This window comes from Bos indicus, chromosome 9, assembly GCF_029378745.1.
Source record: "Bos indicus isolate NIAB-ARS_2022 breed Sahiwal x Tharparkar chromosome 9, NIAB-ARS_B.indTharparkar_mat_pri_1.0, whole genome shotgun sequence".
Classification (NCBI taxonomy): Eukaryota; Metazoa; Chordata; class Mammalia; order Artiodactyla; family Bovidae; genus Bos; species Bos indicus.
This window is the reverse complement of record NC_091768.1, coordinates 99,340,332-99,366,995: the sequence shown is the minus strand read 5'-3', so window position 1 is coordinate 99,366,995 and position 26,664 is coordinate 99,340,332. Positions and strand designations below refer to the sequence as shown.

The 26,664-nt window shown below is 37.9% G+C and overlaps 1 protein-coding gene across 11 annotated transcripts in view; it reads right to left on the bottom strand.

Moving 5' to 3' along the window:
• Positions 1-26,664, bottom strand: part of QKI (QKI, KH domain containing RNA binding) — a 160,336-nt gene that overhangs the window by 92,607 nt on the left and 41,065 nt on the right. For all 11 annotated transcript variants that reach the window (XR_011568563.1, XM_070796496.1, XM_070796497.1 and 8 more), the window contains one exon: positions 20,425-20,567. Coding sequence is in view for 10 of the 11 variants with exons in the window: in XM_070796496.1 (XP_070652597.1) it covers positions 20,425-20,567 (143 nt within the window). In the remaining variant the exon portion in view is untranslated. The remainder of the gene's footprint in view (positions 1-20,424; positions 20,568-26,664) is intronic.

Here is a 26,664-nt window from a genome sequence, read left to right as displayed (position 1 = left end):
GAACTGCACGTGTGTACAGCACAATATATAAGAAACGTCCAATACAAAGTCCGCCACACAGTGGGTCACAGTCTATGAAGTCTACTACAAATTCAGTTTAGGAAGCCTCAGGCCCTCAATCAACAAGTAAGCTCAGAATGTCCACAGAAGGGGATATGATCAAATGGCAAATCTGACCTACAAAACTCCAGAGAGACCAGAAACTCACGCATTGAGTTCTGCAGAAAACCAGAAAGAAAAGATGGAAATGATACAAAGCCTTCTCAAAGAGGAGCAATAGCCAGGCATCTAACTTTGCAGGTATCAGGCTTGAGTTTTCATCTATAGAAAAGATGCCCGAAGAAAAGACTCTCACACTGTAGCATTTGGCTCCATTCTCAAAGGCTGACACTTAGCTTCAGGTGATCAGCTCCCACTGAACCCTGCAATGAGCTAGCCCCATTCAAGAATACGAGCTTCTAATTCATATTCTGTGCTTCATTCTTAAGTATGTATAGACAAAGTTCACCAAGGACTTGAGGAATGCTCTAACTTAAGGAAGGCCCTTGCATGCAAGAGTGTACAAACTATAAAGAAGCAGGACAAAGGACTGTCCCATTAGGGAAAAGACTGCTGGTAAAGGAGATTGTTGTTCAGTGGCTTAGTTGTGTCCTACTCTGCCACCCCATGGACTGCAGCATGCCAAGCTTCCCTGTCCTTCACCATCTCCCAGAAAATTCCCCTGAAACTCCTTCAGTAGACAGCACTAAACTACTTTCTAAATCAGTCATACACAGTTACATTCCGAGAAGAGGAGAGGATTTTGCTCTGATACATTTCAACACTTACGCTTTTGGTCATTCAGATGTGTATTTTTTGAAGCACATGTGAAGTTTTCAGACCATTCTATTGTATTGTTTTGCTGTCTTATTGATTTCTACTTTGCGGTCACACGTGTGGCAAATACCTTTTCCCTTCCTGTGGCTTACCATTTTCATCTTTAATGGTGTCTTAAGATGACTTAATTTAAGCAGACTGAATTGAATTATATATAATTTTAATGCAGCTCATGTCTTCTCTTAACAATATTTTCTGTGTCCTGTTTAAAGGTAGTCTTTCCCCATCCCAAGGTCAACAAGATATCCTCTGTATTAATTTGCAGAAGCTTTACTGTTATGATTTTCTTATCTATGTCTACAGTGTGCCAGGAAGTGATGTCCATGATGCGAGAACAATCTTCTCTTCTCCTGTTCCCTCCCGTGGCTGCCCAACTGTCCCGCCACATGTTGCTGAAGAGACCATCCTTTCCCCTGCCCTACAGTGCAGTGTCATTTCTTGTTTTAAGTAACACCTATACATGCTTATACATATGGGTCTACTTCTGGGTTCTCTATTAAGCTACTTGGCTTAGTATCTCACTGTCATTTAATGTAACTTTATTTTCAAAATCTTAATACACAGGATAGCATGTTAGTTCACCGTGCTCCTCTTTCAAAGATGTCTCAGTCTTCGTGCCTCTATACCGATTTCAGAAATAGCTGGTTAATTTCTAAAATGATACTAGCAATAATTTTTACTGGGATGTTAGAACAATCTTCAGGATCATGAATATGGTATAATTTTGTCATTTGGTTAGGTGTTTTTCGATTTCTCTCAAGAATACAAAGCTTTCTTGGTGTGCCTTTACTTGATTTTGTTTGATTTATTCCAAAACATTTGGGGCTTCGTTTTTGCTACTGTAAATCATATTTTTATTTCATGTTTGTTTTTTTACATGTGAAATCATAATTCATCTTTTTGTATCATACAGTATACCCAGCAACCCTGTTTCTTCTTTCTTCATTTTAATTTTTCTGTAGGTTCTTTTGGATTCTTTTGGTAAAGATTCATATCACTTGCAAATAAGAGAAAAGAAAAAATACCTAACTTCAATCATATTTTTAATTTCTTTTTTTGGCCATCCTTACAGCACTGGCCAGCACATCATGGGTTCAAAGTCAAATCAAGTGTATTATCCTTGACTCATTCCAAGAATAAAGTTCTCAATAGTTCACTATGAAGTCTGAAGTAATCTGTGTATACTTCAGCAGATTAAGAAAATTCCATTCTATTCCCTAATTCATTAAGAGTTTTTATTTTTAGTCATGAATGGATGTTTAAATGTATCACATTTTTCCACCATCGAGACAATCATAGTATTTCTCCTTTATTCTGGTAATGCAATGGATTACAATTCATTATCAAATGTTAAATCATGCTTATAGTTCTACAATAAACTTAATCACATTATCTTTTATTATAGATCACTAGGTTCAGCTTGTTAGCAATTTGGTGACAATTTTATTTTTTAAATTTACATTCACAAATGGAACTGCCTTGTAATTTTCCTTTTTCACAATATGTTTCTTAGGGCTTAGGCATCAAGATTATACTGGACTCAAAATGTGTTGGGATGTAGTCCCCCTTTTTCAGCTCTTTGGAATGGCTCATAGAAGCTAACTTGTACTATTCCTCCTTTAAATACCGAAGAGAAATCAGTGGTGAAGTCACCCGGGTCTAGAGTATTTTTTTCTCAGTTCAGGTTTTCAATTATGGATTCAGTTACCTAATTTAGATTTCCTATTCCTTCATATGTCAATTTTGGTAACTTGTGTTTATCTAAAAATATGTCAATGTAGTTTAAATTTTCAAATTTGATGATATAAAGCTTTCATGGACTTTTCGTCTTAGTATCTACAGGATCTGTAACAATGGTCCCACTTCAATTCTGACTGGCTATCTATATCATCCTTTCTCTTGATCAGTCTTCCAGTCTTTACAAAGAATGTACCTTTTCTACTGTTGAGAGGGGTAGACTGATAAAAATAATTTTAAATTAAATTTGTAGACAGGTCATTCAAAACTGACCACAATTACCCATGCATCCTTAACCTACGCCATTTGCAGTGTAATTCTGCAGTTCCTCTCACCTCTTGAATCTGGGGTTAGCATGCTGGCTGGCTTTCCAATACAATGTATGAAAAGAATAATGTGTGTGTTAAAAGCCTAAGGCTCAGTCTTATGTGTACTTTCTCTCTTAGGCCCTATTATTCCCATGTAACAGTCTCAGACTAACCCACTCCATGCCGGCCCACACCCAGGTAACTATTAAGAGCAGAGGGGCCTGGCTAACCCACAGCTGACTACAGGTGCCGATCAGAAGAACCACTGTGGTGAGCCCAGCCTGAACAAAAGCGACCAGCATGCACAAGAGAAGCAGGAGCTAAGTAAGTGGTGGTTGTTTGAACATAAGTTTCTGGGGTAGCTCATTAAAATGCAGTAGTAGCCAGCCAATACATTGATTTTCTTCATTTTGTGATGGTTTTCAGGGGTCTTAAACTAATTTCTACTCTTACCTTTATTACTTCCTTCCTTCTACTTCTTTTACATTTAATCTGCTGTACTTTTCCTGATATTATGAAACGAATGCTCAGCGTATTGCACCCTTTCTTCTTTTCCAATAAATATACTTTAAAAGCTTTAAGTTTTCCTCTAAGCTGAAATATCAATAACCTCAGATATGCAGATGATACCACCCTTACAGCAGAAAGTAAAGTGGAACTAAAAAGCCTCTTGATGAAAGTGAAAGAGGAGAGTGAAAAAGTTGGCTTAAAACTCAACATTCAGAAAATGATCATGGCATCTGGTCCCATCACTTCATGGGAAATAGATGGGGAAACAGTGGAAAGAGTGTCAGATTTTATTTTTTGGGGCTCCAAAATCACTGCAGATGGTGACTGAAGCCATGAAATTAAAAGACGCTCACTCCTTGGAAGGAAAGTTATGACCAACCTAGACAGCATACTCAAAAGCAGAGACATTACTTTGCCAACAAAGGTCCGTCTAGTCAAGGCTATGGTTTTTCCAGTGGTCATGTATGGATGTGAGAGTTGGACTGTGAAGAAAGCTGAGCACCGAAGAATTGATGCTTTTGAACTGTGGTGCTGGAGAAGAATCTGCAGAGTCCCTTGGATTGCAAGGAGATCCAACCAGTTCATCCTAAAGGAGATCAGTCCTGGGTGTCCATTGGAAGGACTGATGCTGAAGCTGAAACTCCAATACTTTGGCCACCTGATGCGAAGAGCTGACTCACTGGAAAAGACCCTGATGCTGGGAAAAATTGAGGGCAGGAAGAGAAGGGGATGACAGAGGATGAGATGGCTGGAATGCATCACCGACTCGATGCACATGAGTTTGTGTAAACTCCGGGAGTTGGTGATGGACAGGGAGGCCTGGTGTGCTGCGGTTCATGGAGTTGCAAAGAGTTGGACACGACTGAGCGACTGAACTGAACTGAATACTTGTTCAGACTTTTAAGCACAGTACATAATCAATTTTTCTAAATATTCCATGGGTGTTCATGAGACTTCCTTGGCAGTCCAATGGTTGGGACTTTGTCTTCCAATGCAGGGAGTGAAATTTTGCTCCCTGTCTTAGGGAGCTAGGATCCCACATGCCTTGGGGCCAAAAAGCCAGAATATAAAACAGAAGCAAATTGTTGTAACAAAATTGTAACAAATTCACTAAAGACTTTAAAAATGGTCCATATCAAAAAAATCTTAGGAAAAAAAAGGAGGCAAACTCCTCTGTGACTAACTTTTGTCTATTTCTTTCAGTTTTATTTGCTTTATACAATTAGAAACTGTGTTGTTGGTATATACAAAATTATATTCTTCTGTCATTATGAAGTGGTCTTTTCTCCAGTAGTACCTTTTGCCCTTAAGCCTACATATATTAAGATATAAAGATATTTATAAGATACTTAAATTTATTTTCATACTGAATTTTCAACTGAGGTAATTTTCAGTTCATTAATTCCCTCTTCAAAAGCTTTGAGTCTTCTGTTAAATCTATTAATCCCAGTTAAGCAATTTTTCAGTTTGATTTTTCTTTTATACTTTCTATTTCTCTGACATATTCAGTTTGACTCTTCTTTCATAGCTCCCATAACTCTGCCATATTTCTCCAACTTGTCTTTGGTCTCCATACAAACAATAAGCATAACTTTTATAAAGTCTGAGTCTATATAAAAGTTATGCTTATTGTTTGTATGAAGACCAAAGACAAGTTGGAGAAATATGGCATAATCCTAGTATCTAGAGTCTTGATGAATGTGCTTCTTTTGTCTTATTTCTTCAGATTTTTTTTAACATCATCTTGTATTCTTTGTGTGTTTGCTTGTTTTCTAGCGTGTGCCAGACAACGTATTTACTAAACAGCTTACAGAAATAATATAAGGCCTAAGGTGATGTTATCTTTCTCCAGAGGGAATATATGTCAGCTTCTGCCAGGCACCTATTGTTAACTAGCAACCTAAGATCATCTCAATACAATTCCACTTATTGAGGTTGACACAACTTTGATGCTGACATGCAAAGTCTGTAAAGGCCTAGGAAATTAGTTCCCTCTTACCCCTGAATGCACACCCATCAGATTCCTCCCCAAAGCACAGACTGGAGATGGGAAGGAGCTTACATAGGTTAGACCTCTGTCCCCCAAAGCTTAGCCTCGCCGCTGTCCTCTCCAGGTTCAGCAAACACACCTAGCTAGAGGAGAAGCAGTTTCACAAAGCCAGGCTTACATCCAACCTTGATTCTCTGTCCTCCCAGGAATCCTGAATTAGCAGTTCTTCACAATCCTGCTGGGTCTCTGATGCATTCAAGCAGATGTCTGTTTGCTGTTTGTTTGTTTTTTTCCCTTCTGTATCCTATTTTACTGAAATTGTTCAGCTGCTCTGAATTACCCTTAGTACTTAACAGAGAAGCCCATGAAATTTTTAAAAAGGCTGCCTTTAAATCTAAGTAGATCTAGAAGTGACTGATTTCAGGCAGTACAGGGTAAAAATATATTAGAATGAGGGTCTGAGAAAGAGAAAAAGACACCTACCACAGAAAATCTATCAACAGGCCTTGCTAACCCCCTATCTTTATATATAGGCAAAGATTCTGTAAAGTTCATTCCCTCTCCTTTCCTCAAACAATCTGAACAGAGACAAGAATTTCCACATTCCATGCCTCACTGACTTTGAGTATTTTTCAGTAAAATAGGAAACAACCTTTTATTTTCAAGTTCAACCTAATGAAATATGTATCCATGGTCTGCTACTCAGTCAAGAGTGAAATAGATGCTATAATTTTTTTTTTTTTTCCTAAGGAGAAAGGGGAGGAGGAGAAAGAGGAGAAATTCTCCTTGCTCTCAAGAAATCTGTGAAAATGACTTTATTCTATTTGGTATCTTGACTGTTTCTTAAAATAAGTAACTTTTGCCAGCTTTTCCTCTATTACAGTTGTGCTCTATACAGATCTTATAACTCATATAAAAAATATACCTTATGTATCTGAAACAAGCAAAAGAATGTGTGGAAAAATGCAGCATGAATGAAGGTACTTCAGCATGTCATATAACGAATATGTAACGTCTGAATTTGTGCCCTCTGTTAAAGTGGTTGGCTCCACTCCTGATACACAAACCCTAAAGAGGCCATCTTTGGCACATTCTTTCTTTTCATATATTAAATCTCTTTTGCTAAAACCACAGCATTACACAGGAAAGGTTTTCTGCCATAGCTAATACTCCCAATTATTATTTACTAAATAAAAAATGTTTTAAAGCCAGTCAAACATTAAATCCGTAACAAAATTTTCCTAATCTTAAAAATGAACCAACCTCTACTGCACCACAACCAGCAAAAAACAGCTCAAATGTGTTTAAGTGCATACCACTGGGACTCAAATATACTCGAAACCATCAAGGTCATCCTTCTCAAAATGGTGTAAGTAGAGAAGGAAAAAACTTAATCACAGCAGCTGCTTTGTCTACTGCAACCAATTTCCAAGTTAATATTGTTTGCCTTAATTCATTCTGTGTTGATTTATCATGCTAGTTCTGCAGCTTCATTCAATTAAAACAATGTCACAACACATTCAAAGAAAATAATTTCAAACAGCCTAAGCTAACTGCAAAATTTAAAGGCCAAAAGAAGGGAAAGAAAGAAGAAAAGAGGAAAAAAAAAAAAAAAGAAAGACACTCATTAACCCTACTGTTTATGTACAGACCTCTCTGTGGCTTACCAATTATATCGCCCTCAAGTGGCATGTAAATTTCTAAAGAAGAGGTCAACAACAATCATGTCTAATGCTATTTGATGCTGCTGACTTAATTTTAAATAGAAATTAGTTCTCTCAATGATAGAACATAAAGTATTATAGCAAATATTTCCACTAACCTTTTAAGAAATGTACAATCAAAAATAAAATGTTTTGTGGCACACTATCAAAGCGTATTAAAAAATGATTTCCAAAAGCATTCATTTCAATGATATGCTTCTAAGACATGTTTAATTTCTGCTTAAAATTTTGGAAAAACAATTTTAAAAATGCAAGATGCACTTCTTTGGATTGTCTTTCGCACAATAAACTGATGCTCTGTTTTTAAATATTTTGTCTAGTATAGCTAAGGTGATTTTAAGTTCAGTTCAGTCGCTTAGTCATGTCCGACTCTTTGTGACCCCAAGGACTGCAGCACACGAGGCCTCCCTGTCCCATCACCAACTCCCAGAGCTTGCTCAAACTCATGTCCATCGAGTTGGTGATACCATCCAAGCACCTTATCTTCTGTCATCCCCTTCTCCTCCTCAGGGTCTTTTCCAATTTTAAGTTAGATATTTATAAATGTTACATCATATCATGTAAGCAACATAGTATCAAACACATACACACAAATGTGTATTTCTTGATAAAGTCTTCTGTTCGGCAGATAAAAATGGACCACTTCTAATGTAGTCAACACTAGTAAGCCATCTTATGCAAGTATGTAAGACGAGAGAAAAGTTATGACTACTTAGCCATACAACTGCTTTTAATTAAAAATACCAGAATATCTTGTTTGATTTGATTTATAGTTTCATTGACTCGACTGATGACAGTAAACGAGAAAAGGTTAACAATGCAGGTTAAATTTAAAAGTTTGCTACATCTAAAGTCCACTGTGAATAGCATAGCCTTCTTCCAATATTTGAAGTCATTATCCAATTTAGCAAATAAACTGCCTGGACATTTATGAACAATAAAGTTTCGACATACGTCTAGTGATTTTCACTTTCATCTACTCACTAACATAAATGAAAACACCAATCAACATTCACGTCAGAACTAAACCAACTGAAACCAGTATGGCCAGAGACATTAGAGTTTAGGGGAAAAAAAAAAAATCAATGAAAGTCTTCTGTTTAAAAAAAAAATGAATATATCAAAATGTCATGTACTTTTGGAGAGACAGATGTCTTATCCCTTGTCTATCTTCATGTTAATTCCAGATAAGCAGCCAGATATGTCTCCTTAAGGTACATAATTACTATAGGAACCATTCTGCAAACCAATCGTATATTAGGCCTTCATACACATCTGTTGGTGGCACAGGACATATAAGAAGCATTTACACCAACAGATGCAAAAGTGAAGAAAAGTAACCAATAATAACCAAAATATTAAATTTATAGCATATGAATCTGGATAACCTAAATCATGTCAAGTCTTTCTCTTCTGAGTATAAATATAATTTGCAAAAAAGAGGAAACCATTCAAAACAAACTCAGGTTAATAAGATGATTATTCTTTAGGAAGCTAAATAACATGTACTCAGAAAAACAAGAAATTATCAATTAAAATAAAAGATATGAAGGCAATGAAAACCAACAAGGGTCTGATGACACAAACAGAAGACAATATCTGTGAAAGTGTGAGGCCCAAACACTTACACACGAGGCCTTTTAAAAGATCCCTAGCTACTTTTCAAACCTTTATCTTTGCGTTTAGCCTTCTGTTCAGAAACATGTTGTTCTCTAAAACAGCGGGGACTTTGAATTTTTGTTCCCTGTAATACCTTTCTTTCTCTTCTCTTCTCACCAAACACATCAAATTCTCATTTCATAGTATTAAGCTCAAGTAGTCCTTCAGTGACTTCTTTGGCTGTTAATTCCTAGAGACTGCTGTTTTCCCCTAAGTGAGGACCCACCTCTTAAAGCCCTCCTGTCTCACCGTCTGCAATCATCTGCATGTCTTTTATAGAGCATTCTTTTGAAATCGGAAACCAGCACCGCGCGTACGTGTGTGTATGTGAATCCACAGTGCCTCACACGACATACAGCACAGAGAAGAAATGAACACAGGCAGCACAGGAACGCTCACACGTCCCAAAAACTTATTAAATGGACGCCTGTTTTCGGAATAAAATTCAAGTGAGAGTTAATGATGTCACAGAAACAACTGTTATTTCCCACCCCAAACTGGGTGGCCAGGCTCAAGTGGTATAGCCTCGGACTACACCAGACCCATTTCGTTCACCAGCTTTGGAGGGGAGAGGGTTAAGATTAAGAAGATTCTGTTACTGACTGCTTCACTCACTCCCAAGAGACACTGCTCTCCCAAAATGGGACAAAAAGAGATCAGCACCTTGACCTTTCCTGTAACACCTAACAGCCAGTAGCTCTGAGGAGCAGGTCTCTCTCTAATGATGCCTCAATATGGAAGCATCGTAAGCGCAAGGACTATGTTATTCAGCATTTCTTAGATGTTGAGTACTATGAAGTATGTTCTACTGTGAGTGTTCCTCAAAAGTGAACTTCGATGCTTGGCACTTTAGCCACATTGAAAAGTGAAAGAAAGTGAAAGTGGCTCAGTCGTGTCCAACTCTTTGCGATCCCATGGACTGTATAGTCCACGGAATTATGCAGGCCAGAATACTGGAATGGGTAGCCAATACTGGAATGGGTAGCCACTGGGGATCTTCCCAACCTGGGATCAAACCCAGGTCTCCCACATTGCAGGCAGATTCTTTACGAGCTGAGCCACAAAGGAAGCCCAAGAATACTGGAGTGGGTAGCTTATCCCTTCTCCAGTGGATCTTCCCAACCCAGGAATCAAACCGGGGTCTCCTGCATTGCAGGTGGATTCTTTATCAACTCTGCTATCAGGGAAGACTTACCTGCATTAAGTCACGTAATCCTCACAACACACTAGAAGGTAGTTACCATTATCCTCTCCATTTAACACATTTGAGGCTACAAAAGTAGTCCCAATCCTAGAACACCTAGAGTCCAGACACTTCATCAGTATAGCATAAAGCCTCTCTTCTAAAGACCCTGATTCCACCAGGTGTTCAATGGGTAGCTCAAAATGTTTAGCACAAAGTCTAGAAAAACCCTCTTCAGATTTCAGTTGACTTTCACAATGAGCCCAAATGTAATTTATTTTCCACATATATCACAGAACATACCATTACCATACTCCTTTCACATGACCACCCCTTTTCAATATCCTCATCTGTCTGTTACTGACTAGGCTCAACATCCACATCCTTTGTACCTTAACCAAACCTTTCACATGAATGAAAACTTGTACATGATCATTACTTCATCCACATGATTCAATGGCAAGTATGCATAGACTTCAGCACAAGACACACACACAGAGAACAGTACAATTATTTGAATCAAGACTGAGCTTACAAGTGTTACCTCAGACCCTGCAGGTAAGTCTGAGATATCAAATATTTAGTAATCCTGACCATGTATTGATTATGAATACAGCCTAAGGCTCTTTGAAACTGGTTTCTTAAATTTTGCTGCATAAATATCACTCTCATAACTGCTCCAAAAGTACTAATACAGCTCTTAAAGAAACCTGCTCTTCTGGGGCATAAATTTTAGTTACATTTGACTTACTGGTAACTTACACTACCCTTGTTTCAATGTTCCTAAATTGTTAAGAACAAACTCAGTTCACAGTGATTCTGTATTATTCTAAGTAAAAATTCTAATAATTTTCAATTATTAAATTCTATTAATACAGTATGTTTACCATCTCTTACTCTTGGTTCCTCTACAGTATTATCCTCCACATGTAACAGACTACAAAATCTTAAGATTTTAATTTTAATCTGTTCCCTGTCTTTGTTCCAACTGTCACTGCCATTCTTCAGGCCCTTGCTACTGAAAGATATCAAAATTTTACAGTTTTATACTCATATCTCTTCATGTTTCTACTCATTTCTCAAATTTTGCTTTTTTATTTTGTTTAATCTGTCCTTAAAACTGCAAATTTGTACTGCTCTTATATAATCTTACAAATAAAAAGGCAAAAAAGTAATAAATCACTGTTCTATAACCCCAACCAAGACAACAGTGATAAATTTTTTAAACTCAAATAAATTCCTTACCAAGTAATGAAGAAAAAATTATCATACCAATATGAAACATGGGGGTGGCCAAATTCATGGTAAGCAGGCTACTTATTGATATTGTTTTTGAATTTAGGAAAAGCTTCCTGGTGGCTCAGACGGTTAAATAATCAGCCTGTAGTGCAGCAAACCAGGGTTCGATCCCTGAGTCAGGAAGATCCCCTGGAGGAAGGGAATGGTTACCCACTCTAGTATTCTTTCCTGGGAAAACCCGTGGACAGAGCAGCCTGGTAGAGTCTCCCCAGTGGCTCAGTGGTAAAGCATCTGCCTGTAATGCAGGAGACCCGGGGTTCCTTCCCTGGGTCAGGAAGATCCCCCGGAGGAAGGCATGGGCAACCCACTCCAATACTCTTGTCCGGAGAATCCCATGAACTGAGAAGCCTGCCGGCTACGGTCCACAGGATCACAGAGAGTCACAAAGAACTGAAGTGACTGAGCAACACACACATTGTAATCAAAAGTTAGATTTCAGGAATTTCCTAATTTATTATAAACTATTTAGTTCTAAAGGGATGGGTTTACTAAGACATATAACATACTTTACCAAAGAAGTAATTAAATTTAGTTCTGTGGCTAATCATTAAAAAGTTCTATTTCAATGTCCGCAGGGTAAAACCACGTCACTTACGTCTCCTGCCATTGGCAGGCGGGTTCTTTACCACCAGCGCCACCTGGGAAGCCCAGAAGTTAAGACAAATTCTATCAAAAGCTACAGTGGTTTTTTGCTCAAACTCAAATCAAAAGAAGGTATACATAATGAGTTCATTCACTCACAAAATAAACTTAGATCACCTATGTTAAGCAGGCACAAAAACGGGTGGCCAAGCTCAAGGGGTATAACTGTAGACTACTCCACACCCCATTTCATTTTTACCAGCTTTGGAGGGGACAGGGTAAGGATTAAGAAGATTCTGTTACTGACTGTTTCACTCACTCCCAGGAGACACTGTTCTCTCAAAATGGGCCAAAAAAGATCAGCACCTTGACCTTTCCTTTAACATCTAACACCCAATACCCCTGAGGAGCAGGTTTCTCTCTAATTTTTCTATTCCTTTGATTACTTCAGTGAGAATCTTAGAGATATGGAGGTTAAAGCCTGTGATGAGGTTACCATCTAATTCCTTAAGACCTCTGTCACAGTAATTTTAACCAAGTAGATCCTAATAATCTCTTTTTGGATAAGATAAACCACAGGCAAAATTTTCTATCTCAACTGAATTTGGAAAACATTTGCTTACAAGTAATTATTCTTCCCTAAAAACTAACTCCATCTTTTAGCTTGTTCTTCTACACACTAGTCCTTTTTAATATCAAAATGTTACTTACAAAAGAAAGCATTCCTATTTTAAGACGAGATTACTTTAAAAATCGTTAAACTTTGAAAAAATTTAAACCAAAAAAAAACTAGTTTTCAGACTGTCTTGAAAGCTTTTTTGGAATAATTTCTATTAACATCCTAAGAAATTTAGTATATCTCAGACCACAAAGAGCCTATTAAATATCTGGTACACAGCAGGCCTTTGAAATATCCTTGCAGAGTAAAATAAAAATGAAACTTAAAAACCAAATGTCATGAAACTGACCTTCACTGAATTGACCTGTTTAAAGTTCTAAGTCAACAATAATAGTCTCTCTTTCTAAAACTTAAAGACATGCTCTATGTTATCAAATTGTACTGCTAAATTACAAACTCCAATAGGTTAATATGTAATCTGAAACATTTCACCATTCAATAAAAATATATTATCTAACCTTCTTCAAATCAACAACCTATCCTTAAGAGGTTTCTGTATAAAATATCAAAGAGAGATGTGCAGATGTTTTTATTTTCACTTGTAATTAAGATCATATCCTGCCAAATATCAAGGTTTAACCTAGGCATTGAAAAGAGAGACTTGGCCGATCGTTACATTTTTACTTATTGTCCATCAGTTTCTCAGAACATCGAAAGACCAAAGTAGTTTATATTGAGTCTTTCAACACAACAAGAAAGTCACAAAAGTCAAAGGACAAAGGCTTAAGTAAGGATAACCAACTGCATTGATCTCTTTTCTCCTCTTATAATTTCTCCAAAACAAAAGTCAGCTCAGCAGCCATTCTGCAGGTGACAATCTTAAGAAACTGAATCTGACCAATAATTCCATACCAACTCAGAAGCTATGACTAGCCAAATTTTATCTGCAAGCCCAGGAGAAATAAACTGAAAAGGAATTTAAAAATTACGTTCCACCATTAACATAGATTATTATTAGGAGCTAGACCCCGGTTAGATTCCTGGGTCAGGAAAAGCCACTGGAGAAGGGCTGGGCTACCCACTCCAGTATTCTGGGGCTTCCCTTGTGGCTCAGCTGGTAAAGAATCCACATGCAATGTGGGAGACCTGGGTTCTATCCCTGGGTTGGGAAGATCCCCTGGAGAAGGGAAAGGCTACCCACTCCAGTATTCTGGCCTGGAGAATTCCATGGACTGTATAGTCCATGGGGTCGCAAAGAGTTGGACACAACTGAGCCACTTTCACTTTCCATAGAGAGTACCGTGAAAAACATTATAAACCCACGTTATTAATTAGCGTTGCCATGTTGAAGTCCTACAAGCTGGAAAAAATATTTGAAAGGGCATTTACCCATCTTACAATCTGTGTAAACACACTGACAATATATGTCCTCATGACAGCTTAGATCCAAGACAAACCTTTCAAGACTATAACTGTTCAAAATTAAGACCCATTTTTAAAACATCACAAAGTCAAATTATCTTCATAAAATATTTCTGGGAAAAGTCTCACTACAACTTAATCATGCCCGAAGCTAAAACAGTTTTGCAATCTATCTGTTCACATATACACTAGGCTAACTAAGGCACCTGACAGCTAGCCCTTGCCAATGTTTGGAACTTGCTCTACCACTCTGGCACATCCTATAAAGCCGTTTCTCAGAGCACAGAAACGATAACCAGGCAACTTTAATGACACAATTATCACTGACTCACTGAAATACAACATCTTTGATTAATCAGAGTTAACTCCATTCACATACTGTTTATAAGATCGTCATGGATTCAAACAAGTCCTTCCTTAATAACTGGCCAAACCAACACTATGATGGCCTTTAATCTTCATTCCTGTTTGTCCTTTTATGAAAGTATGATAAATAGTCTTAAAGGATTTAATGCAACAGCTTTTCTCTTTCATACAATACTGTGGGCTCCTTCAAGGATGGGGATTTTTTCCTTACTCATGATCGTAAGAACCTTACTGAGTGCTCTATCAGATATCATATATTTGTTATCTTCATTACTCTTAAATAATCCTATGATGATCTTATAGACAAGGAAACATTCTAAAGTTAACATGGGCTCAAAGTCAATGTGACAGTCTCAATTTCCAGTCCCTTCTCATGTGGACGGAGTGACTTGGTAACACAGTTTAGCAACCTCAGCACTGTTGACACTGGGGGCAGAATTCTCTGTTGTTGGGGCTGTCCTGTGCATTGTAGGATGTCTAAGAGCATCCGTGGCACCTCTACTAGATGCCATTAGTACTCCTTTCAAGTTGTGACAACCAAAAATAGCTCCAGAAACTGCCAAATGCCCCCGAAGGGCAAGATCAATCCATAGCTGACAACCATCCAGCTAAGGGAATGTTGGCTGAGGGAGAAACAGCAGAGGTCCTTCAGGTGTTTAAGCAATTTGGCTCGGCTCTGACGCTCCAGTGACCTGCCAGGAGAAGGGCTTGCTCCAAGCAGCTGCTGCCCCCTTGGGCAGAGCCTAGCAGGAACATAAAGGTAACATAAAGGTAACCGAAACACCCACAGCTGGCCCAGCTATCCCAAGCTGGCTAAACTCAATCAGCAGAACTGCAGCCCACACAGTGTAGACTAAATAAAGAACACAGAAATCAATACTTGTTATTTTAAGCCACTGAGTTTTAGGACAGCTTACATAGAGCACTGTTGTGGCAATTGTTGACAAATACAGCCACTAAAGGAGTAAGCCAGGATTCAAAACCTGACTCAAAAACCCACTAGTACCTCAACTGTATCAAGCAGTTTTCTTTACTGAATTAATATTCCCACCTCCAGGATATGCTTAATACTAACAGAGATGCAATACAATCCACTTTATTAATAAGTATAAATACTAAAAGTTAAATCTGTAAAAAATTTTCAATACATTTTCAACAAGCTACTCATATTATCTTCTCATTCCCACACCATTAAGCCACTGATTCAAAAAACACTGTGGACATAATACAGCACAATCTCATTTCTCAAACACTGAATCTAAGGCTTCCTTCTCTTATCAGTCCCAGAGGTATACACAGCCAAACCCAAAACAGTATCTCCAAGTTTACACTTATTTTATAAATAAGTTGCTATATGTAAACTTAAAAGACAGCTTTTTTTTAAAGTTCAGCAATATTTAAAAGACAAATTTTCATACAGATACACACAACAGATACTTATCGTACAGCTACCGTTTACTGGACATTATGCCAGGCAGTGAGACTATAAAAAAGGACACCACCACCACCCTCCTGGAGCTTACATCCTGGCAACACCTACACAGCATTATGGCATTTTCCAAATGTTTTACATGTACTAATTCACTTACACGTCCTCACAAGCCTGTTAGAGACCACCTCTATACAGAGATGAAGAAAATGATGACTGGATTTGCCCACAGCACAATGCAAGCACTAGGGCCAGCCAGGAGCTGAGTTCACACGTGTGGACCACTGCACTACCTGCCCCTTTGCAGCTTTACTAAAAGTATTTTCGAGTCAAAGAGCGTGAGTTCGCTCACAAAATCAATTCCTCATACAAAAGGAGGAGGTAAGACAAACGCATATGTAATGATCTCTAAGATATATTAAGAAAATTGTGACCAATACCTAATTCGTAATTCTGAAATAAAAATATTTTCTATACTGCCAAAATTTGACACTCTTGTTTCATTTTAATTATTTTTTTTAAATGATGAGATACAGTTTCTAGTACAGACTACAGCAGTTAGATACTATTCATTTGGTATGTATTGATAACCTCAAAGAGAAACTACATGCAGACTCCAACTCTGCCAAATTCTTTCAAAGGAAATTTAAAATCAAGGTATTAAAAAACTAGTCTGGAGGACCAAAATGGCTTGTATCTATTCCTCTCCTATAAACCACTGAATTTCTAATTTTAAAAGCTTTGATAAAATAGATATTTTGGGGTGCCAGTAATTACCCACAACTCATACACCACCTGCCTCACTGACACGCCTACATATGGATCTCTGACTTCAAGTGAAAGTGAAGTTGCTCAGTTGTGTCCGACTCAGGTCTCCCACATTGGAGGCAGAAGCCACCAGAGAATCTCAAACTTCAAACTCCCGCATTGCAGGCAGAGCCACCAGGGAATCTCAAACTTCAAACTCAGCTCTAAGTCAGAAATGTGAAGCCCCACCCCAAACCTGCTCTTCCCTCAGTCTTTCACAGCTCAGGAATTGGTGACTGTTACTTCAACCAATCAAAACCTCCGAGCTACTCTGAGTTTTCCCTCACCCTTCATATCCAATCTGCCAGCAAATCTTACTGGCTCTTAGGTTATCAATTATGTAGGATCTGAGTATTTCGAAGTGCTCTTGTTCAAGTTCCTCCTCTACCCCTAGCTGGTCTCCCTGCTGTCAGTATCACCCATAGCCTTTCTCCACACAGAAGCCAGAAATAAGCTACTAAAACCTAACTGACCCCACAGCACTCCACAGCTTTCCATTTCACAGTCAGTAGAAAGTGAAAGTGGAGAGTGAAAAAGTTGGCTTAAAGCTCAACATTCAGAAAACAAAGATCATGGCATCTGGTCCCATCACTTCATGGGAAATAGATGGGGAAACAGTGGAAACAGTGTCAGACTTTATTTTTCTGGGCTCCAAAATCACTGCAGATGGTGACTGCAGCCATGAAATTCAAAGACGCTTACTCCTTGGAAGGAAAGTTATGACCAACCTAGACAGCATATTGAAAAGCAGAGACATTACTTTGCCAACAAAGGTCTGTCTAGTCAAGGCTATGGTTTTTCCTGTGGTCATTATGGATGTGAGAGTTGGACTGTGAAGAAGGCTGAGCCCTGAAGGATTGATGCTTTTGAACTGTGGTGTTGGAGAAGACTCTTAAGAGTCCCTTGGACTGCAAGGAGATCCAACCAGTCCATTCTGAAGGAGATCAGCCCTGGGATTTCTTTGGAGGGAACGATGCTAAAGCTGAAACTCCAGTACTTTGGCCACCTCATGCGAAGAGTTGACTCATTGGAAAAGACTCTGATGCTGGGAGGGATTGGGGGCAGGAGGAGAAGGGGACGACAGAGGATGAGATGGCTGGATGGCATTACTGACTTGATGGACATGAGTCTGGGTGAACTCCAGAAGTTGGTGATGGACAGGGAGGCCTGGTGTGCTGCGACTCATGGGGTTGCAAAGAGTCGGACACAACTGAGCAACTGAACTGAACTGAAGTGAGTATCCAAAATCTCTACAGGATAGGCACTCTGCTAACTTTCTAACCTCAAATCTCATCACACTTTCCAAGCGTGCACTGAACTGCTGCTGATCTCTCTGCCTCGAACGTCCTTTCTCCAGATGATTTGAATGCCCTCCCCCCATCACTCTACTCTTGTCTCTGCACTCCCTTCATCTTGTAAGAGATTCCTTGACTGTAAATACATAGCCACTGTGCATCTCCTTTTTCCCACAGCACTGACAGGACCTAAAGAAAACATCCTCTTGCTTCTTGTCTGTCTCTCCTACTGCAATGCCTGCTCCTCAGGAGTTCACTGCCCCCATCCGCCTCCTAAAACAACGCCTGGTAAAAGCACCCTACGTGACAACCTGTGAGCCTGGCTTAGGATGACAACCTACACAAATGAGAGCAGGGCTTCTCAAGCTTCAGCGTACATGGTATCGTCCACGTGGCTTGGAAGGCAGACTGCTGAGCTGTGGCCCGGAGTTGCTGATTCAATTAGTCTGGGCTGAGGTTTGAACATTTACAAGTTCCCTGGAGGTGTGGATACTACAGTCCCAGGACCACATTTCGAGAATCAGTGAACTAGACATTGTTTCACTCCAACACACCTGTCAGCAACTGAAGCTGACCATGACAATGAATCTCAACTGGTGGAAAAAGACAGGAATATAGTAAAAAGGTGCCTCCCCGCTTTGGATCCACAACATAAAACACATCTCTTCTGACTTAAGAGGATTATACAGGACTTGTGTCTTTTAAGTAATGCAATAGAAACATCACTCCGTACATGACATTTTTTTTGAGAATGGGGATCAGGCAAGTTAAGGTTATATTCTCTAACACAGTCTCATGCTCTTACACAGTCTACGTTAAAGACTACTGCTGGATCTTTATCCTTTAAACAAGCAGATGAGAAGGTCACTATCTTTTAAAGAGATAATGAAACACAAAAGTAGTAGACACCAACCGGGATGGACAGCTGCCCAAATCACAATTTACCATCCCTAAAAATAATCCAATACCCAGGGTGGTCTAGGTTATGTCAGTTAATCCCAGGCCTTACTCATGGCAAACTGGCCCAAAATACATTCTCTCTCCTAAGAATATGAAGTTTAAAAATAAAATCTGAGAGGCATGATGTCAAATTATGTAGCACATGGAATGCTGCTCAATGTTACCTGGCAGCCTGGATGGAATCGGAGTTTGAAGGAGAATTTATACATGCATCTGTATGAACTACCACAGTATTATTAAATGGAAGTTAAAAACAGAAAAAGAGCAAGGCTCTCAACAGGGAAGGCCTAAACTTCCACTACTGAGGTTCTCAAACCTGCCCTGGTTCCTGTCTTATATACAGCTTTGTTCTCCAGCTATTCCTTTAACCCTTAGTACTACACCGAATTATCTTCCAACAAACTCCTTTTTGCCTAAATCATCCAGAATTATTTATATATTTGCAACAAAAATACTTATTAAAAAAAAGAGTAAATCTATTAACTTGTAAGAAAACTGTATTATTAATAGAAATGCACCTTATGTAATATCAACATTTTCCCCCATCAACTTGACATTTATTTCCAATCTCCAAACTACGATAGTACCCACATAATCAATCCATCTCAGACTGCACATCACATTTCTGACTTTACAGTATCAACTCCTTCTTGTACTTCCTTTCAGAAAAGTCCTCTGAAGCTCAGCAAAAAGACATCGATTTGCCTCGATATATTCAGTAGCTACTGGATGACTATTATGTGCCAATATTGCATGCACTGGGAATACAGAAGTAAATAACAAAAACAGGTTCTTAAGTACCTTATATTTTGCTGGGGTGAGACAAATTAAAAACAAAAACAAAAAACAACTAGATAATAAGTGCTATTGCAGAAAAATAGAGACGTATGTGAAAAAATGAATAACCAGATTGCTTTTATATTAAATGGTCAGAGGAGGCCTCTCTAACGTGACATTTAAGCTAAAATCTTAATGACAAGAAGAAGCCAGCCAGTTAAGATCAATGCAGAGAAAACATAAAGGTACTTGGGCTGGGAATAGACTTATTCTTAACAGCCAGTGTGACTACAGGGTGTTAAGGAAGAAGGAAAATCATTTAGGATGAGGTCAGAGACAGAAAGTACCATATCACGTAGGGCTTTGTAACAAAAGGCAAAGAGTTTTGAGCCTTTTATAAAATAATTGTATAGTATAAGGAGGCTATCCAGGACAGGATACTCAGAGAATAGCTGAGCAAGGAACGAAGATGAAAAAAATTATAAATAGTGGTTATGATAAAAATTTCAGCACTGCAAGGAACCTTAGCTATCAGAGCCTAGCCCCTCATTTTGCTGAGAGGATGATGCAGCTTCAGAGGCTGGGCCAAAGACAAGCACTAAGTTGTACTTGGTGCTTTCTGACATTCAAGCCAAAGCTCTTTCCATAATTCTGAAATCTAGAACTAAGTCTTTACTATGTGCATTTCCAAAGTGACACAGCAACATCCAAACAAAAATATATATTTTTAAGTAATTTTAAATTATTCGCACGTCTAGTCCCTCGTGTGAAATTTTTTTTAAGCAGCTGCCAATGCTTACCACCAGATATATCTCTTTCCAAAGAATGTGAATCAGGAAAATAGCAAAACAAAACATTGAATATAAACAAAATATACTTACATCTGGGTATTCTTTTACAGGCACATAAAGTTTCTCTTGTAACTGAACAATAGGTCCCACAGCATCAGGCAACTCTGCACTCCTTTTCTCTGTACTGCCATTTAATGTGTCATTGTACATGTCTTTCCGTACTCTGCTAATTTCTGTTAAAAGTAAAAATTTTAAATGTGTTAGACAAAAAAATATTCTTACTAGTCCAGGAAAAAAATAAATAAGACGGTGAGGGAGGATTTCATTGATTAAGTGTTAAAACTTAAAGAAGTCAAGAGCTGTTGACCTATACTGTCATTCTCTGGATTAAGTCTGTGTATAACCAAACTACAGTCTTAAGTAAATTCTACCAGAAACCAAATTTACACCAAATAATATATTTTATTAAAAAATAACTTCAGAGCCCACACTCCTATTCACTATAATACAAACCAGTTATTTTACCTAATTTCTCCATGCCTAAACAAATGACAGCTTCAGGCAAATACCTCCCCGAGAATGCCTACCAGACAACACTAATGCCAAAGGCTCCTTTATACCTCAGAAATAATCTGAATGAAATTCAAACTGGACCACTTCCTTAGATATTTTAAGTATCTCTGGAATACCCAATCAGAGATGTCCAATAGATACAGAGATTCAGAAGTCTGAGTGTGATACACAAACGTACTGGTTAAAGCTACAAGAACAAAAAAGATGTCCTAAGGGGGGATTGGGAGGAGAAAGAACTGAATGACCCTAGGAAAAGCAACATTTAAGGAGTAGGAAAAGAAGCTCCAAACCAAGAAGTAACGGAGGTAGATTAAGAGAACTAGGGAAGAGAGGCATCTAAGAAGCTATGAAATGACAGATTCAAGGACAGGGTAATCAACAGTATCAAATACCACAAAAGCATGGTAAGGTAAAGAGCAAAAAGAGGGTACCTTGGATTTGACCATTAAGTCAATGTTGATCCAGAAGTTGTGAGGAGAAGATGGTATGGAGGTCAAACTACACTGAGTTAATGAATGAAATACAAGAAACCAGAGATACCTAAAGTCAATGATTTTTAAAAAACAATTATCATGACAGCTCTCAAGTATAAATATGACTTCTTAAAAAAAAATGGGAAATTTATTTTAATGGATCAAATTCTATACAAAGAAATCAATTCTTTCAAGAGTTCTTTATGTAGCTTTTACAATGTGCTAAAGGACAGGCCCTACCCTACTGCAATACACTAATAACAGCTGTCATTATTAAGTTAGCTGAATGTTTCTGTAACCAACTCTCGATATAGACTATGTCCTCCTTTGGGAAGAGGCTTGGGTCCATTAGTATTGATATTTAAAAATAAGATCCCCAAAGAACTAATTATTAATAAGAAAATTTAGATAAGATGACTAGGTTAAAGAATACATACATATTAAAAAAAAACAACTTCACCTGGAAAGAGAGATACATTTACCACTCCTGTTATATTTGTATCCCTTCCAAACATTGAATTTCAATTTATTGCTATTAAGGAACTATCAAAAGCAATGCACACTTTTAATTTTCTTAACTAGTTATTTAAATTGCTTTCAGTTAAATAAAATCCACTACAGTAAAAAGGCATGATCAAAGATGTTTTTACCCAGCTTTATTAGTCCAACTGGTGAGAATTTTGCACTACAGTACACTTTCTACTTCACTGATGGCAATGTTCATTTTATGACAAATCTTATCTCTTAACAATTTGCTTGTTAAAGTTTACCAGATGTTTATTTCTTATAGCAAGTGATCTTTTGTAACAGAAAATCAAAAGAAGGTACCTTGTATTTAACTACATGATAGGGGCGGGCAACATTTGATTCTTTAAGTTCTTTTTTATACTTTTGCTTTCATAATGAACTCATCCCCAAAGATGTCCAGTATCAAATCAGTGTTTATCTTAAAATTAGCATATGACAGCAATTCTCAAATTTCTAGTGACCGACAATTTAAATATAAATGGTTGTTTACATAATTATGTAATTATAGCACATAATTAAATGGAGGGCATGAGAAAAATTTAATCTAATTAAAATTGCACATCTATCCTTCAGCCCAGGTCTCTATGTAGAAGCACTTCCGACATTAGTTTATTCCATTAAAATTTCCTCTTCAAAAGCTGCCCAATTCTTATTATGAAGCTAATAACACTCAAATAAAAAGCTGACAATAGCATAAAAGGAAACCATACACAAAATCTGCTTACAGACGGAGATGGAAACATCCTAAATGCACAGACATCACTGGCACAATGCACTAAGACAAGGTGGATTTTACACCATGAATGCAACAATAATTCAGTATTTTTTTAATCTATTAACATAGTAATACATAGGCTGCAGAGGAAAAAGTGATTTTCAGGTAAACAAATTTATCTAACTTAGAAAAGTTGAAATAATCAATTATAAATTTAAAAATTCAGATGACTAGATTTAAAAACAATATACAAAAAAACCCTGTAATATATACCTATCTGACCAGATGATATAATGGAAGAAAAGATACATTTACCACTTAAGCTGTATTTCTAGAAACATTTTTGTGATTATTTAAAAGTTCCATGAAATTTTGTTACCTATTATATCCTTGGTTCTTACAATAGTGGCTGGGAATACAGTGGGTCCTCAATTAATACTCAGTAAATGGGATTGATGGATGGGTGAATGGAGAGAGGAATGAGCCAGGTTCCAGGGCATTGAAGTTAAACAAGTCATGGTCCCAGCTCTCAAAAAATTTAGTCTAATATGGGAGGTCTATGAATACAGAGGCACTCTAAGGTAGAACAACAGTAAGTAAGAGATACGGATTAGACACAAAAGCAGGCATCGTCAACTCTGCTACAGACAGGGTATCAGGATCAAGAAAGAAGTCAAGAGGACAAGAACTCTGGCTTTGTTTTCTAATGACAGGAGTATGTGAAGCAAAATTACAATGAAATTATTTATTTCAATCTCTAAAATATATCACTCAATTTAATAACAGAAAAGAAATTACATACAAGACAGCACTAATGGAAATGAAAAGACAACTAAGACAGTTTGAGTTCACAAGATATTTAGAATTTTCACTGTGGAGTCCAACCAGCTGAGTACTACACCTTTATCAATAGCACCTTTCTAGCCAGAAAATCATGAGCACTTCTCGGCACATTACTTAGGACACTCAAGACAGAACAAGTTCTGATGCCAGTTCTAACAGTAACCGTGTCATTTTAGAGTCTCTTACTTAACCTCTCAGTGCCTGTGAAAAGTGTACGTGAAAGGCGCTCAGTCGTGTCCGACTCTTCGCGAGCCCATGGACTATTCACTCCATGGAATTCTCCAGGCCAGAATACTGGAGTGGGTAGCCTTTCTGTTCTCCAGGGTATCTTCCAACCCAGGGATGGAACCCAGGTCTCCCGCATTGCAGGCGGATTCTTTACCAACTGAGCCACAAGGAAAGCCCAAGAACACTGGAGTGGGTAGCCTATCCCTTCTCCAGGGGACCTTCTCAACCCAGGAATCAAACCGGGGTCTCTTGCATTGCAGGCGAATTCTTTACCAAAAGTTTATCAGGGAAGCCCAAGAATACTGGAGTGGGTAGCCTGTACTTCATATAATTAAAGGTTGCTTATCGAATGATGGTGACTGAATCCATTGGATTCCAACCTCACTAGGCAAAAACTCATTTATTATTTTCCCCATAACTCCAATGGTTTTAAAAGCTGCCTCCAAAGCATTTCATTCTTAAGGCTAGCAAGAAGAGCTTTTGTTAATGCTATCCTATCAAGCTGATATGATCAAAGGCAAAGTATTACAGAAACTTGTCACGGGTATGGGCATGGGTAACGCTCTAACTCCTTCGTAGTGGTGGGCTCACAGGTGTTCATTTATGAACCATACACATGTCTCATAATTAGCATGCTTTATACATTCTTTTGTTGCATCAAACATTACAAGATACAATGAGATTAATGTCCCCATCTCCACACTACCTTCATCAAACTACCACAGTGGTTTACAGAAGTAAAAGTTCAGAGCCATTTGCTTACTCACCGAGTATACAAATTCCTACTACTTATAATTACCCCAAAATAACCCCAATATCAAGAAAACTTGTTTTAGACATCTCTAAATTAAGTTCTTAAATGTTATAAATTTACTGAATTTTCTCTTTCCGGAAATTTCTCCCACTCACCCCCACTCAATACTCCAAAGCTCATAAAAAAGTTCTGAAATCTAAGTGCCCTCTTCTCTAAGCTCTATGACATAGTTTCATACTCTCTTACTGATTTAGGTGTAATTCATTTGTCTGTCTCTCTTAAAATTGAAAACCCTGTACCACACACATTCTTCCCTGACCACCAATGAGTACGCACAGCCTGAGGCTGCCTACCTCCAGTCCCAAACACTCCGCTTCCTTTGCACCTTTCAAGAATACCTTAATTGCTCTGGCCAGCACAGTGCACTGCTGACAAGGTCAAAGCTAAGTTTCAACCATTCCATACTTCTACGGCTGTTTCCTTAGACAGCAGGAGACAAATTAACATTTTCTCATGGTTGCTTTCTACCAGACTAATACCTTCAGACTGATGATAATCTATCAGTTGACATTCTTAAGGGATAACTATTCTGTGAGGCAAGGATCCAACTAACTGCAATTTCATACCACTCATATTTCTCTAACCTGGATATTAAAACTTCAGGCATACTTTATCAACTATTTGATGACATGTCAAGCTACACTAGAACTGGAATCTTCCTCTGGATCCACCAGAGCTAAACAGGAAACAATCACTTCTGGAATCTAAAGGCTGTGCTATAATTTTTTCAGCTTTGGGGAGTATTAACCTTTTTAGCAGTCAGACTCCTCTCATTTTCCATGTTTTCTTGAATTGATACTCAGTCATCACATTTTTTTTCAAATTCTAATACCTTAAAAACTATTCTTTTATCCAGTCCTGAAAATCTGCTTTGGCTGTACTGCTTTGTCTCTTCATATTTCTCTGCTTTAATTATCCTGATATTTTCCTCTTCCAAACTAAAGCTCAATTATCAGTCAGTGAATTATGCTCCTAAGAAGAAAAGCAGTTATTACACAGTTCTGTTTTATGCAACCTACTAATACCTCACTGGCCTTGAGTCATTCCCCTTTCCCCTAATTCACCTATGGATTTAACTAAAAGCTTTGTTTTAGAATCATCCTTATGTTTCACTAAGCCTTAATTGCCTTTGGCTTTCAGCTCTTCCATCACCACCACTTTTACTGCATCTGAACCACTGTACGCGCACCCCATCCACTGCCACCTTACAATTCTGCACAGTCTTCAATTTTTATAGCATAGTTGCTTTACAATGTGGTGTTAGTTTCTGCTGTACAGCAAAGTAAATCAGTCGTAAGTATACATACATCCACTTTTCTTAAAGATTTCCATCCCATTTAGGTGACCATGGAGTACTGAGTAGAGTTCCCTGTGCTATTAAGTAGATTCTCATTAGTCATCTATTTTATACATAGTAATGTAGCACATTCTTTTAAAATCTGAATTATCAAATTAACAGCTAACCACTCTGAGGAAGAGTAGAGTGTCAGAAATAAAAACATGAAAAAAAAATACTGGAGAACAGAAAAATACAGGCTGAGACATCTAAATTACAAAATTAAGTAGTCATTTCCAGATCAGTAGAAAACACTGTGTATAAATTCAATGCTACAAAAATGAAAAACTAGATAAAGAATAAAATCGCCCTATTTTACTTTCTGATTTAGAATTTTAACAAAAAATTTAAACCAAGAAAACAAGATTAGGAAATATAAAAAATTTACCACCTCAGTAGTGAAGGAAAAAAAAACTAATAATATACATTTTAAAAAGGATTAAAAAATTATTTTAAGAATCTGTTAACAATGCAGATTAAAATGTAACTTTTCAGGGGGACGTCCCTGGTGGTCCAGTGGTTAATAATCTGTCTTACAGTGCAGGGGATGCAAGCTTGATCCCTGGTCAGGGAACTAGATCCCACATGCCAATGGGCAGCTGAGTCCCCAAACCAGAGCTAAGACCTACCTGCACAGCCAAAAAGAAATACTTTAAGGATGACTTTTCAAAACACTGAACAAAATCTGATGCAAACCACATGTTAAACTTAACGTTGTGACAGCTAATTCTAATTGCTCAACTGGCTAAGGAATTTCTGCTGAGCTATTCAAATTCTAAAAGATGATGCTGTGAAAGTGCTGCATGCAACATGCCAGCAA